The following is a 22,073-nucleotide window of genomic DNA, read 5'->3' as shown; positions in this document are numbered from 1 at the left end:
CACAAAATGAGTGTCGTAAAAAATCTGGATACAAGAGTACTAGCAAGATCAGAAGACATAAGGCACAAATTGCGCGTAATTGAGGATAAATGAGAAAATGTAGTTAGATATAATTTGACCATGAAATATATAGACCTGCAAATGCACCGGTCTATAGGTGAGAGCTAGGATTATTGAAGGTGTTTCACACATGAGAGGAAGTTGTCTCAAAAGACATACGATCTCTTAGAAACTTCTATAGTATTAGCGACCAATATAACACAATAGAAGTAAAAGATCCATACAGGTAATACAACTAGTTGGGATTAAGGTTTACTCTTTGAGGAGGAACTGAAACAACTAATATCATACATGTTGTGCAAACCAAGCAATATTCAAACTAATGAAAAAATCAATGTTTTAAAACTATGTTGCTCATGTTAGGGATATAGTAGATATGCCCTAGATCCAGTCTCATATTTGATGATTTGAACATATTTTTGTGAACGTTATTTGATATAAAAATATATGGCATTCTTTTATCATAGTTATTATTAATTGTTTGATTAATTTGATAAGGTCCTTGATTAAACGTTGAGATTTGTCATCGTGATAAAGATCATGATAATGAGAGCAAAGTCTTTTACAATTTAATCTAAATTTGTTCTTGATCATAAGATTATTAATTTGGACATTAGTAATCCGGTTAGATCAATATTTATGTGATCGTCTTTATGGGATAAAGATTAGTTGATCTCATTAACTAAATTACATAGATAGATGATGCATATAGAGATATGATCATTAAACCGACTCATTGGATAATTCCTAATGGTTAAAAGTTTCCTTTGACCTGAGATCGTCATAGTAATTGACAAGTTATTTATTGTGCTTTGATACCAGACACCTATGGCCCTAGGGCGATAGTTGAAAGGATATTGGGTATGATTAAATGCTTGTAGAATTAGTGAGCGATCAAGATGGAATTTGTCAACTCTTGGTAATGAATTTAAGCTTCATGTTGTCATGAATTATAAACGACCAAATTCAGACCTTGGCCAGGACAATTGAATGAAAGAAGAAAAGAGTTTCTTAGGTCATTCAATGGTCAATTATACTTGACATGAACACGTAGTTGGTCGCCTATTAGGATTTGACAGTTGAACCATATCCTAGGGTGATCCAGAGCTATAAGCACAGAAGGAATTACTACATTATTCTTCTACTGATTTTTTAGAGTAAATTGTATACTTCATTCTATCCGGTCGTTAAGGAGTGTTGCTAGACGTCACCCTTGATTAGTATATTGATATGATCAATTTACTACCGGTTTAGAATTGAACCTATGGGGTCGCACACTAACGAGTGTTTTGATCGTTGCTAAAGGATCAATTACTTTATTATTTGATAATTAAATTAAAGAATTTGATTAGTCAAATAAATTTAGATATTAGTTCAGATGAAATATTATTATATTCTTTGTTAGCACAGAGGATATAATTAATATTGTGAACAAATTAAAATTTTTTATTTGAAATAGAAAATTAAATTATATCTCTTAGTTGAAATATATATGATATATTTGATACTCATAATTAAAAGGCTCATAAGTTAAAATAAAGTCCATGAAAGGACGAGCGGCTGACTTAACCCATTAAGAATGGAATATGATTTTTCTCTATTAAATACTAATAAGGATCTGACTTTATGGAATGTCCATAAAAATTGGCAGTCACGAGACCCATGGAATGGGATTCGAACCGGCCATTGAAAATTTCATAAAGTTTATATTTGAAATAAACTTTTACCTAAGTATATTATTAGCTCAACCAACTAGGAAAAGGGTTTATAGGTGATGCTATATAAAGGGTGATTGAGAAAATTTGTTGTAGTAAAATGAGAAGAAAAACACTTTGTAAAAGTGAGAGTGTAATACAAAGCCAAGAGAAAAAATACAATTACAAAAAAAGTGTTTCTTGTTCTTCTAATTTGAGTTGAGATTTTTGAGAAAAATTTCAGCACAAGTTTTTCGTTCAATTTATTCGCGGGTTTCATTGATCAAAGAGTTAATAGCAAGGATCAGTCTCGGTGTAGATACGCATAGAGTCTTCGCACTATTGAAGAATTTTTGAAACGAGACTCTCTTCACCATGTACGTCTTAGATCCGATCTTTGACAGGTAAATAAATTTTAAACACGAAAATATCTGCCCAGGATTGTTATTGTCTTCCGCTGCGTGTTACGAACACCTATATGCAAACCTTCAGCTCGGACTCTCCAAAATTGTCGTCAGGTGTGTGTCGGATCCTCCAAAAGTAGTGCATTTTTGGAGGATCCGACACGGATACGACAGCATTTTGAAGAGTCCATGCAACATAGTTTTAAAAGAAACAAAAAAAAAAAGATCAAAGGAAATTGAAGAGATTTCAACGGTATTGTACTTCTCCTGTCTTCATGTTAATACACCAGTGCTAGGCCTTGAATGCTATTGAATAAAAATCTCTCATATCTCTTGTTTATATACAGATATCCCTGTCAAAAACTTAAGCTGATAGCAACAGATGTAATGTTGTAGAAACTTTCAAGACCTATTGTGGATTGGATCTGATCCTTTACGAACTCTTCGTTTGCTTGAGCCATTCGGATCAAATTTCTCGCTTACTGGTGCAGATTTGATGCTTGTATTCAATTCCTTTGTAACTAATCCGTTGAGCATACGCCGACTCTTCGGCATCAGTTCATGTTGTTGTGTACTCCATCTCAATGCAAATTCTGCATTTGTAAGTGAAGAAACTTTCACTGGAATAGTTGCTAAGAGCCCTATACAGATAAGAAGCAAAAAAGGCTTATTACTAATGATAATCATGGTTCTTGTTCAAGACAAGAGAAACAAGAAATACAGCTGATTTTAAGTGAGTAAGACACTAAGCAGTTCAAATATCGGTGTCCTGTTTCTGTTATCCATTCTTGTATATATATATATATATATATATTGGCTGATTTATTTTTTAATTGGGGTGGGGGGGGGGTTATATTGAAAACATAAAGCAGGGAGGGTCCAGAATATGAGTTTTTAGATTCACGCCAATCATAAATTTGGGGCTAAAGTAAAATGAAGGCTGTTATAAAAGAATCCAACTAGGATGAATTAAAGGTCTTGTAACAACATTCTTGAGAAGCTAAGCATCTTTTTTCACTTGTTTCCCTTATATCTGTATCATTACTTCTGCTTTGATCTTCTAATAAAGGACCAATGTAGCCACTTGGACTTGCAGTCAGCTTGCTACATCATTTCAGCTAGTGTTATTAAAAGCCATCGCTTCGTATCGTATAACGTATCATTTTATAATGTATCGTATCGTATTGTATAATATTGTACTGTATCATTTTGATATATATAATGTTTGGATAGATTGTATTGTGTGTCGTCGTTTCATGATATCGTGCACTAATAATATGAAGAATAAACTTGCAATTTTACAAAGAAAAAGTAAGGTACGAGGTAGAACTATTATATAAAAAGGTAGGATAAAAGATAAATAGGATTATTTAATAACAAAGAAGGGTAAAATGAGAGTAAAAAATAAGATAACGACGCGACCATATCAAATTGGCATTACATAAAGTGATATTTTTTGTCGTTGCGACTTATTTAACAATATGATACAATAAATTAAATTTAAATAACAATTAAAATAAATATTATATTTAAAGTAACAATATCATACAATACAACAGGTAACAACCATCCAAACAAGCTGTAAGTGGCAATACGAAGCAAGGGATTGTTGCTTCATGGATCAAACTATGCGCATTAGACAAGTGTGCGCTACAAACAACAAGGCACAAAGTGATCCGAACGAAAAATGGCCGTTTTATTGAATCTCAATTTTAAGGAATTAGTTTAATATCGGCATTATTGTGTATTGGATGTTAAAGTTATTTTAATTTCAAACTGATTAATATAATACTAACTCGTATATGTTTGTTACTTAATTTCTTTTTGTAAGTTTGCGCTTCATTTCGGAGAAGTGTGCTTCACCTCTCGCTTTTCGCTTTAAGTCTTACGAACTTTGTTGCTTATTTACTCTTTCCCTCTTTTAAAAATACAGTCGTCTCAGCAGGGAAACTCTATTTTGTATCTCTCAAAGTGTGTAAGGTTTCTTTACGTTTCACAAATTAATGAACCCAAATTTTACACTTTTGGGTCCTCTAATTTGTGAAATAAAAGAAGTCTCACACAACTTACGCTCAGTTGTGTGAGGCACAAAGTAATATTATTAGTCTTAGCATGGTTACTTGTAATAGCCCTAGAAAATGCATTTAGTTATAAGATTTAATCCTTGATTAGAAGGGTTAATGTTTGTTAATCAAACCTTACTTAGGTATTAAGGAAGAGAGTTTTGTGGTGAGAGACTAAGCAGCCAAACTATAGACTGGTAAAAGGGTAAGTAGTCATAAAGCAAAATGTAATGAAAAAGATATGTGGGGGAATAGAACATCTCTTCCTAAAAACAACCAAACACTAACTTTATGGCATCAGGAAATCTCACTTTAGAATTCCAAGCTCTCTTCCCTATGCAAAACTAAAAATACCAGTCTTGGTTTCTTGTGCTAAATCTGTTTCTTTATGCTTTTCTTTTTAGTCCTTATTTTTTGTTGACAGGCCAGATTTCCCCTGTTTAGATATAAATAAACCCAACTTTTTCTTTATATTACTTTGATCTATTGTCTAATATTAGTAAATAACATGCAGGTTGGAACACTCTAAAGTACAGGTTATCATGTCCCATAAATTTGTGTTGTGGAGAATGGATTGTGTCTGAACAGTGTAATGGTCGAAGGTATACAAATACAATATGTTTTCTCTTTCATTGGTAGACTGGTCACTTTTACCTTTTGTCATGTCACAATAGGTAAAGTTTTTGTAATACATTACATAAGAGTATGGTGGGATGATTGAGATCCTTCCACCCTTAGGGAACGATATCTAGTTCGAACCTTGGAATGGATAATCGTTTGGTAGGAAGCGCTTTACTCCCTTGGTAGACCTACTCAAAGAAAATTCAAAAATTTCTTTACACTCTTAATCTTCAGTGTGCTGTCAAATTAAGACAATATAATAAAAGTCGGAGTAATAAAAGAAGGTTTTATTTAGGTGTTTGGAGGGACCTGTTAACTTGCTTGTACTGCATATTTCTTATTTAACGTTGCCATACTTATTAGATACTACAAACTTTAAAGTCCTCGTTGCCTTGAGAATCTTGAAGGGGCTTTCATGATTTCATCCTATGCTCTTAGGAGCTTTAATTTACTTACTTGCAGAAGAATGTATCCATATTCCAATTGAGAAATATGCTTTAAATTTATTTAACACTCAAGATGACTTGATAAGTATATATATCCTTTTTAATATTGTTTTGGGACACTTTTATGGCTGAATATCAACTGAAAAGAAGCAGCACAAATAGTGTGTCGGTTTATATTTTATAGGCGAATGTATCATAGCAGGGTTAAATATTCATCTGCACCGAGTGTTAACACTAAATCATATTAACTTACTATAGTTAAGTGATTTAATGAGGTGAGAATATATACTAATTAGTTATGGTTAAGTGCTAGAACTCTATGTACAAACAAACGTCATGCATTTATTGATTTAATGTAAACACTGTATTTTTATTCATATGCGCAATGTACATAATTTACTGATTTAAAATTTTGAATTCGTCTTTATCGTGGTATTAATTTAGACATATAATCCGACCAAACAGGAATAAGTCCTTATCTGCTAAGCAAGACAAGCCCCCCAAAAAAGATTGTGTTGCATGGGATATGGTCATACGTCTATAATTTGGTGCTAGAAAACACCAAGATTTAGCTAAGTGGGCTCACAAAGACAATCTTTGTTAAAAGATTAGATTTGAACGACAAGAGTGGGACACAGCAAAGAGAATGTTTACCAAAAAATACAAGTTTAAAGAAGATGCTTTGCTCTACTTTAAGATCATTTTGGATGTATAAAATTATAGTAGAAATGATCCTATAACATGGATACACGAGTATATGTGTTTTTCCAACTTTTATATATTCTCAATCTATATCTTTTCTTTTGGATCCCTCCTTAAATTACCACTCCTTTCTAACCTTCAAAGGAAATGTAAGCAACAAGACTTGCTGAATTTGATAGTGAAAGTTAAGATTGTTAGCAGTCTGTTAAATGATAGTTTTGTTTGCCTTGGGACGGAATGAATATTTGTTCTCTATGACAGCTTAAACTTTTAGATGAGATAGTTACACTTTAACATGATATTAGAGCAGACAGAGGTCTTTGGTTCGAGTCTCATCGCTACCCAATATCCAAAAAAAAAGAAAAATTCACGTGCTTGGTTCATCAAAAAGAATCAAGCCCGCACATGAGGGAGCGTGTTGAAGACATAATTAAGTAAATAAAAGTATCTTCACTCTAATAGTTTGAGCTTTTTAATATAATGATCACACACTTTAACAGATAGTACCGTTGGCCATATATACTTTATTGGTAACTACATCGAAATTCAAGCACTTCCTCTCAAGACATAAAAGCTTGTTACGAGAAAAAGTAGAAAATCACTTGAGAAAATTTGGAAGTCCTACTTTCAGATTTGTTATTGAAACACTAACGTCTGTCATATAACAATTCTTGATTGCGCTAGCATGAAAAGTGATTACTTATTATTAGGTAAAGAAAAAGAGGAAAATATGAATTTGACACTTTATTCGACAATAAACATGCCTAAGTACCAACAGTGGTTAGCTGAAAGTTGTAAAACATAGAAATGATGTTTTAGCTTTAAAAAATAAGGAAGGTATGCGTAACATCTCAATCCAAATGTGTGGCTAGTATTACAAAGACAGACTTAGAAAAGGATCTTGAAAATTATATTGTTTTTTTCTCCACAAGAAATCTGAAGAAATGAAAAGAAAAAAGGGATCATGAAAATGTTTTTTGCTCATTACTTGATGTTCATTTTTCTGAAGCGTGCTGTTGTTGTGTTTTTTTTTTTTTTTTTTTTTTTTTTTTTTTGCATAAGCTGAATACTAATTGCTTAATCTTTCCATAATACCAGTATAAAGGAAAAAAGACATTATATTGTAACAATACTTAGCCAACTGAAAAGTCACATGTCTAGAACTAAAATATTTGAGCCAATTCTTTATGGGCAAGAAAGGTTAATCTAAAATGTCGTACATAGGTGAAAAAATGAAAAGATTAATATACAGCTTGCTGGCATTCATTTTTTGAGTAAAGATAAGATAGTGCTATTGTCCACAATACAGATAAACAAATTAAGCATAAGGCAGCTTTTATAGCTTAAAAATAAGAGACCAAGGATACTCTTTGTTATTAGACTGTTGAGTACATTGCTTGACCTCCCACAACTGGCATGGATATGCATCCACACGAAATTCTTACCTTATCTAAAAAAGATATGCGGTTCTTATTGTTTAAACGAGATCCACTGAAGCAGGCACCGCTGGTGTAGCTGGTGTGGCTGGTGTAGCTGATGCTATCGTAAACTGTACACCTCTCGACTGTCCCGAGTGTAACACAACTGCAAATTGTGTTGCTGCCAATGCTTCTGCTTCCTGCTTCACCAAACCATGAAGAAGAGTTTTACGATCAGATATAACTAAATAAACATGGACAGCACACTTTCTAGAAAGCAATTCATGGATGCAGCCAATATTACGACTAGCTTAACTAACACCCACCTCTCTTTGCTTGCGCTGCTGCAAAATGCTGATGGCCCAGAGCATGATGTAGCAGGGTAAAAGGAAGCCAACTGCCCGAAGCAAGAAAAGCTGCAGACATGAATCAATTAGAACCGCTGTTAAAGAAGAGAATTTATTTATGAGAAATAATAGACAGATGGCAACCATATAGGTATGCATAGCCAACTTACCGAAAAGAAAGCAGTTGGATCTTCATCATCTCCATCCGTGTCTGTCATAGGTAATGCATGGCGCAAGAGTAGAAGAGCCATCAACTGTCAATGAAAATCATCATTTATGTCTGGACAGTAATCAGATTGTGGGTAGAAAAGGGAAGGGGTAGACTAAAAGATAAGGAGAAAAAAGAAATATAGGAATCCTGGATATCGGATAACCATAAAGGAGAGACCAGTCAATATAGATCACCAGCAATTGAGAAAGTCACTCTTTCGTATCTTGAAGAAAGCGTAGGCTTTAAGTAATGGCGTTCAGCAATATAAAGCTTGAACAAGGTATTGCACTCTGCATTTGGTTGGTCTCTCTTCAAAATATCTTTTTCTAAACAAATTAAAATGTGAAAAGCTAAACTTCGGAAATGAAAAACAACTAAGCACAGTGGGAAAAGAAACATATGCATCTCTAAAAACTTTCTTATTTCTTGCCTATCGCTTGCCTAAAAATTCAGTTGGATAAAATACTGAATGAGATTGGTGTATTCTTTTGAACGAAATTTAAGGAGCATTATACCCACTGCTTGAAGGTGAAACAAAAAGTGAACGAGGCAATGACACAAATGCTTGGTAAAGAGGCTCACAGTGTTATCTTAGGAAATAAGTTGTACAAGGGCTTACAATTAAAGCAGCAGATCGGCAGAATGCCGCACCACTTGCATTTGCAGAATTGTAATCATCTTCTAGAAGTTGGCGTTCAGCCTCTGCAATTGCCAAGAGGCGAGGATCATGTAAATCCAAAGGAGTACCAGAGATTTGCCATCCTCCCCTGCACAACATATGAAAGGCTTAAAATTAAGAATAAACTGTAAAAGTGCATTGTCAAGCCTCATATGACTAATTCCATACAGAATAGGTAACATCACAACCAAAGAGGTCATCACATAAATCATGGTGAAAAGATTACAGAAAAAAGAAAATTTTCAAACAAGTTAGAGCTAGTCCACAAAAAACTAATGAAAGATGAACTAACTTAAACTCACCCAATATCAATAATTGTCTCCTCAGCCACAGTTCGAGGAGGTACAGTGTAGCCAGGCTGGTATTGCTGCATATTGCAATTGAAAATGAATTTTTTCAGAAAAGAAATAATCTAATGAGTGTCAAGATAAAAGGAAAGCCATTCAAATGAGTCAAACTCAGTCTCAAGTTCTCTGAAATCATCATGATAATGCTATTTAATTTTAAAAAAAGTTGAATGTCAAAGCATAATGGGATAGAGCTAAGCAAGAGGGTGGAAAAACTATAGGTGAATGCTCCAAGAGACAAATACATATCCGAATGTCATCGTCTTGAAAAACCAAACTAAGCTTAGATACTATCGAGAAGTAAGCAATTATATTAAAGGGTAAATTACAGCTATCTCTCTTCTAAATATCAATAAGTAAATCAGATCAGAACTGTGAGAAGATTATAGGGCCAAATATATATTGTTGTTTCATTGACCACTAGGCCATATCCTTGGGTGCTTCCACATCATTTTTGAACTAAAAAGTACTAGTAATTTATCATGTACTGAATCTTGTCCATTCAGCCTAATGTGACGCAATAAAGTACAATGTAGCCCGTGTAAAATCTGCAAGCCAGACATCTCGAGCAAATAATTCTCCACACTTTATCTCATGGGATCTAATCTCAATGGACTGTATATACCATCTAAACCCATCACACTTACCAAACTACCCCTAAGGGTAAAGGCTATTTCCGTTTCAAGAGGGGAAGAGAATCCTGTGATTGAACCCATTGGTGACGCAAGCAGGAGTACTCTCACATTTAATGGGTGTCTTTTCAAGAAATCTCATAATACACAAGAAAATATGGAAACCAACTGGGAGATTGACACATACCTGGTGGCAAATCTCACAAGTAATATCCCCCTTCTCATCGCACCAGTGTTGAACACATGCTCGGTGTGCATACTGCAGTTCGAGTTTTTTTCCACCAAAATAATTAGCAGAGAGACAAAGTGAAGAAAGAAAATAAAGCTAGAGAGACCAAACAAAAAAAAACGACAACACTTGAATTATCAGGCAATTAAAGAAAATTTGTGACCTAATGTATAATAAAATGGAAATGGTACAAAGAAGAGAGGTGCTACCATCTATGCAACTATTGTTCCCATAAGTAGATAAGCCATCAAATTGTCAGCATAAAAAGCTTTGATAGAATGAAGATGTATACAAAGAAAACAAATGCAACAGAAGAACGGCAGTGGCAAGCATGTTACAGCTATATATCATCAAGTTCTGCCGTTGAACAAAAGAATTCCTGAAGTTAAAGTAGAATGTGATATGACTATACAGATAGCAGGATATGTCCTGATAACACAGGAGTAAGGGTCATGTCTTGCTTAATTATGGTGAATAACCACAACTTAAGCCAAATCAAATTTGCTTGAGGTAAGGGTTACAACAGCCTTGAAAAGGGTTAGTTATATCACTACTGAGGCACCAAGAGAAAATGGAAAGAAAAAAAAACAACGCAAAATTATCATGCAAAGACGCCCCCCCCCCCCCCCCCCACACACACACACACAAAAAAAAAAACAGAAAAAATAGTGGCACCTAAGATTTCACCAAATCAATGCCTTGCAAATCCACTTTGTGCTAAACTAGTTGAGATCCACATATTGAGAACCAACAACTTAAACAGTGTCTAGGAGGTAATACAAACTGAAGTTAGTCCAAGCATGATCCAATTTCATCGCAAAATATGAAGAAAACAAAGATTGGTGAACCTTGTGAGCTTAACAAATCCATAAAATGTAACCCCACAAACTCAAGAGATGATCAGATTCTCTAACACCAACAAAAATCAAGGGAGATAAAAACTTTACTTTGAGACTTCCACTGCAAGCACATGGACTCTCCAACTTGTCCAAAGAATCCTCCTCCTGGCAAATCCTGCACTCTCCTCTACAAATTAATGGCACCTCCTCATTCACCACCTCATCATCCTCTTCTTCCACAGTCATGGACGAAGAAGGTCCCACCATTTCAGGGTTCTTGATAATCTCTTCTGCATTTGGCTTCACAAGCCGATCCACGTACACCACCACACGATCTCCCATTCTATACCCAGATAAAATGACACAATTCCTGCACCAAATTTACCAATAATCACTTCAAGTTTGATAAACAAAAACACCCATCTCCTAATTTTCTACAAATTGCAAGATTTTCAGCTCAACTGGATTCCAAAAACGAAATGCACCACAAAGTTAAGATCTTTCTTCAACAAAAACTACTTCTCAATTCCAAACTAGTTAAGATCTTTAATTCCAATGTTAAATTAAAAAAATGAAAGAGAAATTTCAAGAATATATAACAGTGTGCATAAACCAAAACCCTAAAGATAAAATTATACCCATCAAGCCAAGAACCTCAGCAAGATCAAGGAATTTCTCAAAATTCACAGCAGCACAAATGCAAGTCAAATGAAAATCAAACTACAAATTAATTAAAAGAAAAAAAGAGCAAAAAAAAATGTACCCGGAGAAAACGAAGAAATTCAGGAAACGAAATACAACCAAAAAATCTGCAGAAATGTAGCGGAACCAACCAAAATTAAGATAGCGGTGTGAATGGTATTTGTCTTAGGTTTTGACACAAAAGTAATAAAACAAAACTAAGGAAGCACCAAATGTTTTTGTTGTCTTCTGCACTTTCTGGTGCAATTTTCAGAATTTTGGAGCTTAGAATGGGTCACTTTGGATATACGCTTTATACAGATTTATATATGGTATGCATGAAGAACATGTGGATATGTATATTAATTTCTCTTCCACTTTATTACAGTATATGATGGTTATATTATCTAACTTTAAGTATGAGTTCATAGAATTCTCAATTTTTTGAAATAATATTTATATATTTTTAAAAAATATAAAAAATATATAAATTGTACTTTCTCCTTCCCAATTTATGTGATAATTGGCAAATTTCATGGGTCAAATGAGTTGATTTTGATGATGAATTCGGACATAGAATCTTTAAAAAAATTTAAAATAAAATTTATATATTTAAAAAATACTATAAGTTACAACAATTAATAATTAAAAATATTTTTAAAATATAAAAAAAAATTAAGGTAAAAAACTCATTTGATTCTTAAAATTTAAACTGTCACATAAATTGAGGTGAATAATTAACAACTAAACCATTTAAACAATATAAGGAAAAATCACAATTAAAAAGAAACTCATTTAATTCTTCAAATAATATTATATGAAGTAGACAGAATTACGTATTTTTAGTTTACAACGGCTCGTTTTGTCTGCATCGGTTTTGGTGCAGGGATGGCTCAATCTGGCTTTAAATGAAGTTAGTGATCGATGACTTTGAACTCCCTTTTAATAACGTTTTCTTTCAACGGCTTAGAATTTAATTCAGGGAAGGGGGCAAAGTTGTTCATACACACTTCCACCAGCCTGGCTACTTTTCACATGCTTAGAAATTTTTAGTAACTCCATATTTTGAAGAAAAATAGTCTTTTGTAAAATATGATTACTTTTGTTGAGGTAGGAACGGAAGTGGTTGTGAATATTTTACTGTAACGTAATAAATTAATTTTCCCTCATGTAGCTAGGGAAAAGGTAAGGACTGTGGAATTGACGAGTGCTAATGGATATTGCAGTTCGAATTATGGTCATTTATTACTTAAGTTATCCTAGAAACAAGAATTAAGTTTACTTGACATATTTTGAAATGACTATATACGTCCCTAATTAATACTATCGATGTGTGTATGCCTTCGTCAAAGAAAGAAGGGAATCGCATGAAATTTTCATACACTCTAGGGGTCGTTGGTATAAGGTAGGATAAGATGCAGGATAAATTTATACCACCAATCAAATACGGTATAAATTTAATTCCAGACTTAATTTAAGATATCCTATTTTATCCCACCTTATTCCATCAAAGTTGGGATTATTTTATCCCACCTCCCATGTGATGCAGGATTTTAGTCCACATACCAAAAGACCCATTAGGCCTAAGGCCTCGCATTCAATAAACCTTCTCTTCCTCTATTTATCGCAACCTCGCCCTCTGGAAAAAAAATTATGTTAATCGTTACGGATACCAGCTACCACAATTTACTTCAACATGCCAAATTAAGCTAGCAATTAGCACAAGGCAACTACAATTTTATCTCAACGGACCCTAGCTCGTCGAAGAACAATTTCGAATCATTTACCACCCATGAGTGACTTCAATTCTACCCCACCCTCCAGGTTGATAAAGGCAATTCAAAGAGAACAACTTGGTAAAGGAATCGTGTATTTATGACTATTGTGTAAATGGTACAATATCCTTGCTACCAAAAGAGACCAGCTTTTCTAAATTCTAGTCTCTGCTTCCTCACACCATCTAATAATATTTTCAATGGAAGCTTTCCTGGTAACTGTTCATGACCATAAACAGAGACGGACTACTTGGGTTGTCAACCTCATTTCAACGGTCCATACGATTGATCTCACTTCGACGAAGAATAGCATCTTTTACTTGGGGTACCAAGCAACAAAGTGTACAGAGATTCTTGGCAGAGGCAGCTGATCCACTTCGGTCCTTTCGCCTTATCCACAGATGCAGGAAAATGGCTTCCCATCCTATAAAACAATCTATGAACATCTTCCAACACGTGTGACTATGTACTTTCCTTTCTCTAGATCATACACAGTCTTCAATTGTGGCTTTCTCCACTTTGACACATACCATGCTGTGAACATCACCAAAATGAAAAAGGCAAAGAAGAGAAGCAAAATAAGAGAGTCCTCACTGAACATATTTGCAAACCAGCCGGAATGCTCTTTGTCCAACTCAGCCGTGCTCTGCAAGATGAATGCTCCCAATGCCCAATCAAGTGGAATATTTTCAACTTGATTAGCATATCCAATCCTGCTCAAACGCATACATGAATAAAGTGGGATAGTCAAATATTCCACTAACTATATGCTTTTCTTAGGAAAAGATTAATTGGAAGTAAACTGTATTAATTTTATGCTTTACTGGTACACTTCATTTCCTTTTTATTTTCTTCTTTATTACCTTCATTTCCGTTGACTCCAAATTTTCTCCTCACCTATGATTTTTCAGTAGATTTTAACTATTCCCTTCGCGAAAGATTCAAAGGAGAGACGAGCCTCGGGAAGAAGTGGGGAAGGGTAGATAAGATACTTTACCATGACAACCATTTTTAAACTTGGAAGGCTACAACATGTGAAAGGCAGACAGCACAGTTTTCTCTTTCTTTTTAAGTCAAGCAAACAGCAGTAAGTATTGAAGAGGAAATCAGACGTTAGTAAGTACCTATCATCATCCAAACCAATTCCAAGACTATCATGAAGTAGTGCCAATATATACGCTGAAGAGAAGCAATAACGATGCAAATCCTGCTCTTGAAGAGAGTGGTACTTGCTTTTCAACCTTGACCAGTCCTCTTCACAAAAACTTTTCCCAGCAGCCATAAGATCAGAAAGAAAAGCTTTTGGGGGCAAACCAAAAAACTGTTCAGAAAGGTTTGGGAGGAAAAATTACAAACAAAAAAAGCCATTCTTTAGCACATCAAAAGCAAGATATTACCCACAAATAACACAACAAAATGTTGACTTCTATCAGCACATTGGTACAGTTACAAGATGAATGTGCACCTTAGAAGTATGGAAAAAATTTTCTGTAGCCAAAAACTTCCCCTGGAGCTTTGGCATAAATGTTGACCCAATGTAGCAGCTTTTATAAGGGCAACTCTCTGCATTATGCAAGAAGAAGAGCTTCATTTAATGGTTTCAAATGAAAGGAAAATGCCTGATAAAAAATTAAGTACAAAATTAAAATTGCATATTTGTTCTATTACAGGTAAAATAAAAGCAAACCTTTGCCTTTCTGCAAAAGTGATAATGACGCAGACCTGCACTCTGAGAAGTTGCCGCTGGGATACAGAGCAGATAGGAACTTATTCTTATCTGCAAAACTACTGGGGGAGAGCTTCAATGACCTTAGGTTGTGTGTATATCCTCTAGGAGAACAAGGATCCATCAGCTTAACACTTTGAGCAGCTGCATTGATTTTCATAAAAAACAAATTTGCAAATATAAATTTTTACTTGCAGAACCATATGAGAAGAGATGTCTTATTTAAGCAAAAGAAAAACATGAAAACTGATGCATCAGTCCTCGTGAAAAGCAGGATATTAACTAAAGCCATGCTACAACCACAGCATTCCTCAAAAATGTCACTTGGACAACATAAAAAATCACTTTACAATGATGAAAAAATTAAACAGAAAAAAGGCATTTGCTTTATTTTTCCACTTCCTTTCTTCCCTTTTATTATATGTTCCTGGTTGTGAGGATGCTGTGGGGGTGGGCTTTTAAATCAATGAGGAAACAGCACATTTTCAGTTATCCACAAATTTGGGCATTTAGAGAACTGAAAAGCTCAAGCATACAGCAAATTTCACTAAATTATTTACTATAAAAGCCAAACATAATGCACCAATCCCCCCCCCCCCAAAAAAAAAAAAGAACTCCTGCATAGTAAAGATTATAAGGTTGCAAGAGAAAATTAAAGAACAGCTATCCAAAGCTCCAACTTTTAAAGCAAATATCTATATATTCATCTCATGGGAGTTAGAAAGATGTATATGCTGTAACAAGAATCAACTAACGTCTTACCATGAAGTACTTGAAGTTCATATAAGATTAAACGAAAAGAGATTCCAACATTACCTTGATCTTGGCTGCTCGCGACAAGGGACTCCAGGAGTAAGTCAAATGCAACGTTCTGCAAAAAATCACGAGCAATGAAACATTAACATATAGCTATGTTTCATAGATAATAAAATAGGGCATGATGGACAACGAATACCAGGTCAGAATACTGAAAGTCCTCTGCAATACAATTTCAAAATGTTGCTTTTAATGCATATAAGTGCTAATTAAAACTCTAAACGAGGAGAAGATCAGATTCACATTGTTATTAAAGAATGCTTGGTTTCTAATGCAGACTAATTCTGCAGCGAAATCTTGGTTATCTACTTTTTTGTACTTTTTTTCTATAACTGGGAATGTTTAGGGCTAGCTGGCACATGGTTGGAAACTCAGTGGATAATGGGCCAGCCGCCCTAGCCCTCTTTATTTAAATACCAGGATTTTCTCTAGGATTTGTTTGTGGCTGTGTGGCAGGGTTCAAATTCATGACGTGCACCTAAAGCCACACATCATGCTCTGCACTCTTACCACTAGATCAAAAGCACAGGGAGCGACATTGGTTATCTACTTTGAAGTACAATAATCAAGTCCAGGGAGCAGAAGTGTTCCTAATAACGTTGAATCATCAGTTACCAATTTTACAACATTTGGCATGCAGTTCAGAATACAGTCGCTTATCTGATCATGTAATCACCAATGACACTTAGGTTTAGAGAATAAGATAATCAAGGAAAATCTTGCAGTGTTCATGATAAACAACTAGAGGAAAGAAAAGTTACCTGACCAAATTGAAGCAAGCTATGACTGTAGATCTTGTAGGTAAAGTTTCTGAATTTAATTGTCCGAGAATATTCTTGGGGCATAGGCTCGTCAGAAACAAAAGTCACCTGAATATATCATACAACAAAAGTAATAGTAACTTCCATGCTCTCATGCTATCCTGGAATTACATCATGCAAACTGATAAAAACAATTTAAGATGCAAAAAAAAAAAAAACACATAAGACAGCCTATTCATTGTGCAATTAAATTTTCTGTGAGCTTGAATGCAATTACTGACACTCCTTTTAAAAGAAAATGACAGGTCCGCACATTATTTTTGGCTCTTGAAACAGAAAACTGTAATAATGTCCGCATCCATTTTAGATGACAAGAGTGCCTGGAATAGAATAAGCCGAAACATCCCCAATATGGTGATAAATAAATTTTTCAAAAATGATGAGATCAACCTGCGCAGATGCGCCACCAAGTTCAATTATCCCAGTTGTTTGCAGAGGATCACTACCAAGAGTACCAAGGGCATAATTAGCAATAACCCAGGCATACAAACCCTCATCAGATCCTACAAATCAACAAAAATATGATGTTACTTCTGCTATCATGAAGCAAAGATTGTACTCCACAATAAAGTGTCTGCATAGCTTCCAACAGAGGTTCACAGGTATAAGAAACTAATGTGTCAATATATACGTTATGGAAAAAGTAAATCTGACAAGACAAGAAGATTCTATCATTTCCCTCAAACCTAAACAGAGAGGTTTCTCACCTCCAAGGATTCAGAAAAAAAATGAACTATAAATATTCCGCAGTACCTTGCAATTACCTTTTAAGAATTCACAAACTCCAACTATCATTTGAACACATTGAAAATATATTTTCTAATTCTCCCAAATAATTTAGGAATGAGCAAGTAACGAAGTTTAATTAGGCAAATAGCAATTGCGAAGATCAAAAATATTAATAACGAAAATGGGTAGTGCATGGCAACTTAAATAAGCTCAAAATCAGACGCCGAAAACCAGAACATGAAACTGTATCATGTCACACGAAATTCTTTTTAACTTAAATACTACCATCTTGCTTCAGAGTCCAAAGGTTTGAAGCTATAGTTATTATTTCAGAACAAACAGACTTGTATTATTGCATCATATCCATCAAAAAGTAGTTTATATTCTAAACCTGATGGGGCCAACTATATGAATCCTCCATATCCATTCCACTCTAATTCAGCACTGGAAAGACTTATAGCCATTAAACCTTTTTTTCTAAATTAGTAGTTAAAAGTTTTTACCCTAGCCTTCGACCTACCCCAAGATTCCTCTTTGATCCTTGCTATGCTTTACAAACTCATACAGGCAGAGTTATATAACTACATCACAATGATAAAACTTAACATGCCAAAGCTCGTGCGGAAAACCCATTAAAACTGTCAACTGTAACTTATAAACAACAAACTTTCAAATTGATGAGGTAGTTAAGCTTTTACATCCTTGCCTGCTACCTACCACAAGCTTACTCTTTTATCTGTGCTATGATTTACAAACTCAAATAGACAGAATTATATAACCATAGAAACCCGTTAAGACTGTCAACAGTAACATAAGAATAGGCTGCATTGCAAACACATTCCTTTCCTGGATTACCTGAAATAACAGAAGCCCAATCATTCATAAACTTAAAACCTGAATCCCTCAATACCTTTCGACACACTTCTAGAATCTTCTCCTGTACATCCAAATCCAACAACCTCATTCCAGCAGTAGCCATCAACCTAATCTCCGTTTCACTCCAATATTCCTTCGGCACAATTTTCTTCCCAAACTCCACTAACTCCGCCACTGATTCACTCGCCATCTCCGGTTCCTCCGCATATGCTGATAATCCCGGATTCACCCTCATCGAAACCAAACCCTTTTCCCCAAAATCAAACACTGGTCCCACCCCATCCCTAAACTCGTACTCAAACACATGTATCCTCGTACCCGTACTTCCCCCATCAATCACGATCCCGTATTTTTTCTTCACAGAAAACCTAATTTTACTCGAAAACACAAAAACGTAACATACGAAAGCGATAACGAATGCTATTGAAGTGTAATAAATGAGGTTTGATTTGGAATTGTTTCGATTAGGGCTCCGATGCGAAGATCTGCTGGGTCGGGCTTGGAATTTGACCGATTCCATTGTTTGACTTCCGTTAGTAGTCTTTATTTTTTTGCGGGCATTGGATCGGCGCATCAAAAATTGGAAAGATTTGAACCATATGAATAGCAATCTGCATATGATTTTGGTATGAGATTTCTAGGGGTTTTTTTATCGGAGATTGAGAGGGCGAAATCGGAGAAGCCCTCTCTTCTCCGGCGAACAGATTTTTGTTACTTAGATTCCTGAACCGTTGCCGGTTCAATCGGTTCCGGCTGATAGACCTCAAGCTTGTTTCAGAAGATGGGGAGGATGTAGAGAAGGAAATTGGAAAGAAAGTGAATTGAATTGATTTTTTTTGTTCTTTATTCTTTGGGGTGAAATTAAATTGACTTCTCGTCAATAACTATATTTACATGGAGTACTACTTTTCCACAATCAATAACAATGTTATACTTATAGTAGCATATTTGCCGAAGCTTCTCCAACGTCAAAAGTACTTTTATTTTTTTTTTAAATTTAACTTTTTCATAGTTAAGGTATTTGGACAAGTTTCTAGGAAGAAAAACAGTATTTTTAGTAGAAACATAAGCAATTTTTTAAAAATAGAAAACATAGTTTCTCCTCAAAAGCATTTTCTGAAACGTGCTTGTGAGAAAAATACGCTTAGAAGCAGTTTCTAAAGCCTGGTCAAACACTAATTGTTGCTCAAAAATATTTTTCAAAATTAATTAGTCAAATACAAATTAATTTTCACTAAAGTACTTTTTTGATAAAAAAGAAAAAAAATACTTTTCAAAATAAGCTGATTTTAGAAGCTTGGCCAAATAGGTTATTAATAAGAGCCTGTTTGAAAAACCATATGAAAATAAGATATTAATTATTTAAAATATAGTCAAGATATTAATTATTTTGTTACGATATTAATTATCAACTTATAATTATTAATACTTTTAGTTTAAAGAAAAAATAATCTAAATACCCAATTATAAATAATATCTAATTGGTGAGAGGGATAAAGACAGGCGAAAGAAGTCATGGGGAGGTGTGATCAGGCGGGACATGACGCAGCTTGAGCTAACCGATGACATGATCCTTGATAGGAGAGTATGGAGGTTGACGATTAGGGTAGAAGGTTAGTAGTAAGTCGAGTGTTTTCCCATATCTTCTTGTTCCAGTAGTATTAGCGTTAGTATCATATTATTTTACCCTTAGATGGATATTGCTATATATCTTGTATTGTATTACTTGTTATCAGTGCTTCTTTCATCTTGTATCTTGCTATCTTAGTCTCAATTTTTTAAATATCTTGTACTTTTATTACATGACATCAGTGCTCCTTTCATCTTTTCTTTAGTTGAGGATCTATCGGAAACAGTCTCTTTGCCCGTCAAGGATAGGGTAAGGATGCGTACATCTCACCCTCCCCAGACCCTACTTGTAGAACTACATTGGACCGTCGTCGTCGTCGTAATATTTCTTATGTATACATGTATTTATCACATATTAAAAATTTACTTAACACTTTATATTTTATTAGTTTTATTTTATAATTGCAAGTATAAGTATTAATTATATAAAATACTTTTTAAGCTCATACCTAAATTTCTTATATTCACAAAACTAAATAAACGAATTAAAGTCGTTATTAAATTTTTTATTAATTAATTTAATTAAAAATATTATTTATTTGGAAGATATCGTTTTATGATACTATTATATTATTTAACTAATATTAGTACCCGCACGATGTGCGGATAATATTATGATCCTGCTAAATTTTATAAATTAAAAAGAGCAAATTATATGAATAATTATTAACACAAACTTAAATAATATAACCTCATATATAGTCGGTGATACAAACAAATAAAAATACAATATAATTCAAAAATAAATACTCCTCCCCTTTCAATTTACATAAAATATTTTTCTTATTAGTTTTTTCCAAAAGAATGACACATTTTTGTATTTGGAAATAATTTAACTTTAAATTTTTTATTTTACCTATTTTATATATAATGAGAAGTTCTTACACCTATGCAAATATCATGGCCCCACAAAACTATTAGGGTCATAAGTTTCAAAAGTTTTCTTTTTCGTTCTTAAATTTCGTGTCAAGTCAAACAATCTCATCTATATTGAAACTAAGTGAAGTCATACTATATAGAGTAATAAAAAATAAAAATACATTTAGTAACATCTTAATTTAAGTTATAAAATATATTATATTATTATCTCAACATAATCAATTCTCACATCAACATCAACTTCTACCAACCTAAAATTACACGGTGACAAATTAATATATACATACATGATAATTTATTAACAACCAATATATTTTAACTTTTGGGAGTTACCTACTTATAAAATAGTTGGATCGTAATTTGCTCAATAATTTTGCTAGTTACCTCAATTTTAACCACACAATTAAAGTCACATTGTTTTTAGCAATTTAAATGATACCTTTGAGATATAGTTAAGATTAATATATTATAAATAAATAAATAAATGTTAACCTGCTTTAGATATTTTTCTTCCACGATGCACATGTACTAAAAGAAGATGAATTCTTACATGAAATTCTTAATTAAATGAATTTTACCTTATGATTTTATGATCCACTTTATTTTGTGCAAATAGTACAATTATATTCATCTACGTGTTTAACCTATCTAAATCTATTTCATTCTAATTGACACACACACACATAATATATATATATATATATATATATATATATCACCGGCTGCTCGATCAATTGGCTCATAATATTTGAGAGAACATAAATATCAACGACGCGCTAAAATGCCATTGTCCATACCTGAGCCATTAGAGAAGAATCTATCCTCCCTTATTATATATCTTAGCATATCAACTGCTAGCACTAATAGAAAAAAAAAAGAAGAATGTATGTGTTGCTTCCAAATAATTGAGATATAAAATAAATTATAAAATATTGGATAATTAATTTTATCGTAAGGAAACACAATTGACATTTGTTTAGCCAATATTTGAGTCGATTCATAGTTAAACATTATTCCTAAGGTAGTTACAAAAATTAAATTTTGATCCAACAACTGAGTAATTATAATTATGGGTTCGAACCTAGATTTTTTAGTCTTATTTCTAGTAACAAACACGTTTTTGTTTTTTCTGTTATTTTTGTTGTGAACTCAAATTTCAAAAAACTCTTTCTCATTATTTAGAACAATTCGCCTCGCTCGTTGAGCCTCCCCGTTTGAATTGGAACATTTATGTATTGATTAGCTTTCCTAATTAATTAATCAATCAATTCAAATTTAACTTTCTTTCCATTTAGATTCAAAAGAATCTTATTTACTATCTTTCTATTTAAATTTAAATAAATATTCTATCTTTCAATTTAAATTAAATACAATAACAAATATTGTCATAATTTGTCAAGTGGCTTTATATTACCTTTCCACTTAGCTTAACCATAATGCACACTTGCT

The 22,073-nt window shown here is 33.6% G+C and overlaps 2 protein-coding genes across 5 annotated transcripts; both read right to left on the bottom strand.

Annotated features, from left to right (window-relative positions):
* Positions 1–7,148: 7,148 nt before the first annotated feature.
* LOC107771381 (uncharacterized) lies at positions 7,149–11,759 on the bottom strand. 3 transcript variants are annotated; one of them, XM_016590735.2, is made up of 8 exons: positions 11,456–11,759; positions 10,801–11,062; positions 9,812–9,883; positions 8,948–9,012; positions 8,586–8,733; positions 7,926–8,009; positions 7,735–7,824; positions 7,149–7,608 (listed from the first exon to the last, which is right to left on the bottom strand). In XM_016590735.2, the coding sequence occupies exons 2-8, from the start codon at positions 11,032–11,034 to the stop codon at positions 7,468–7,470; spliced, it is 834 nt and encodes a 277-aa protein (XP_016446221.1). In that variant the 5' UTR covers positions 11,035–11,062; positions 11,456–11,759; the 3' UTR covers positions 7,149–7,467. The 3 variants fall into 3 exon arrangements, with proteins under 3 accessions (XP_016446221.1, XP_016446222.1, XP_016446223.1); XM_016590736.2 differs by having other exon boundaries at positions 11,526–11,670; XM_016590737.2 differs by lacking the exon at positions 11,456–11,759 and adding an exon at positions 11,331–11,420.
* A 1,467-nt stretch (positions 11,760–13,226) lies between these two features.
* On the bottom strand, positions 13,227–19,023 carry LOC107771380 (putative apyrase 6). 2 transcript variants are annotated; one of them, XM_075241467.1, is made up of 9 exons: positions 18,096–19,023; positions 16,902–17,014; positions 16,452–16,559; positions 15,691–15,745; positions 14,836–15,018; positions 14,614–14,711; positions 14,273–14,469; positions 13,743–13,861; positions 13,227–13,572 (listed from the first exon to the last, which is right to left on the bottom strand). In XM_075241467.1, exons 1-9 carry the CDS (start codon positions 18,688–18,690, stop codon positions 13,418–13,420), a joined length of 1,623 nt encoding a protein of 540 aa, XP_075097568.1. In that variant the 5' UTR covers positions 18,691–19,023; the 3' UTR covers positions 13,227–13,417. The 2 variants fall into 2 exon arrangements, with proteins under 2 accessions (XP_075097568.1, XP_016446220.1); XM_016590734.2 differs by having other exon boundaries at positions 13,227–13,861.
* Between the last annotated feature and the right edge of the window lie 3,050 nt (positions 19,024–22,073).

Source organism: Nicotiana tabacum, chromosome 20 (genome assembly GCF_000715075.1).
Source record: "Nicotiana tabacum cultivar K326 chromosome 20, ASM71507v2, whole genome shotgun sequence".
NCBI classification, from domain to species: domain Eukaryota; kingdom Viridiplantae; phylum Streptophyta; class Magnoliopsida; order Solanales; family Solanaceae; genus Nicotiana; species Nicotiana tabacum.
This window is presented reverse-complemented; position numbering and strand designations above follow the sequence as displayed.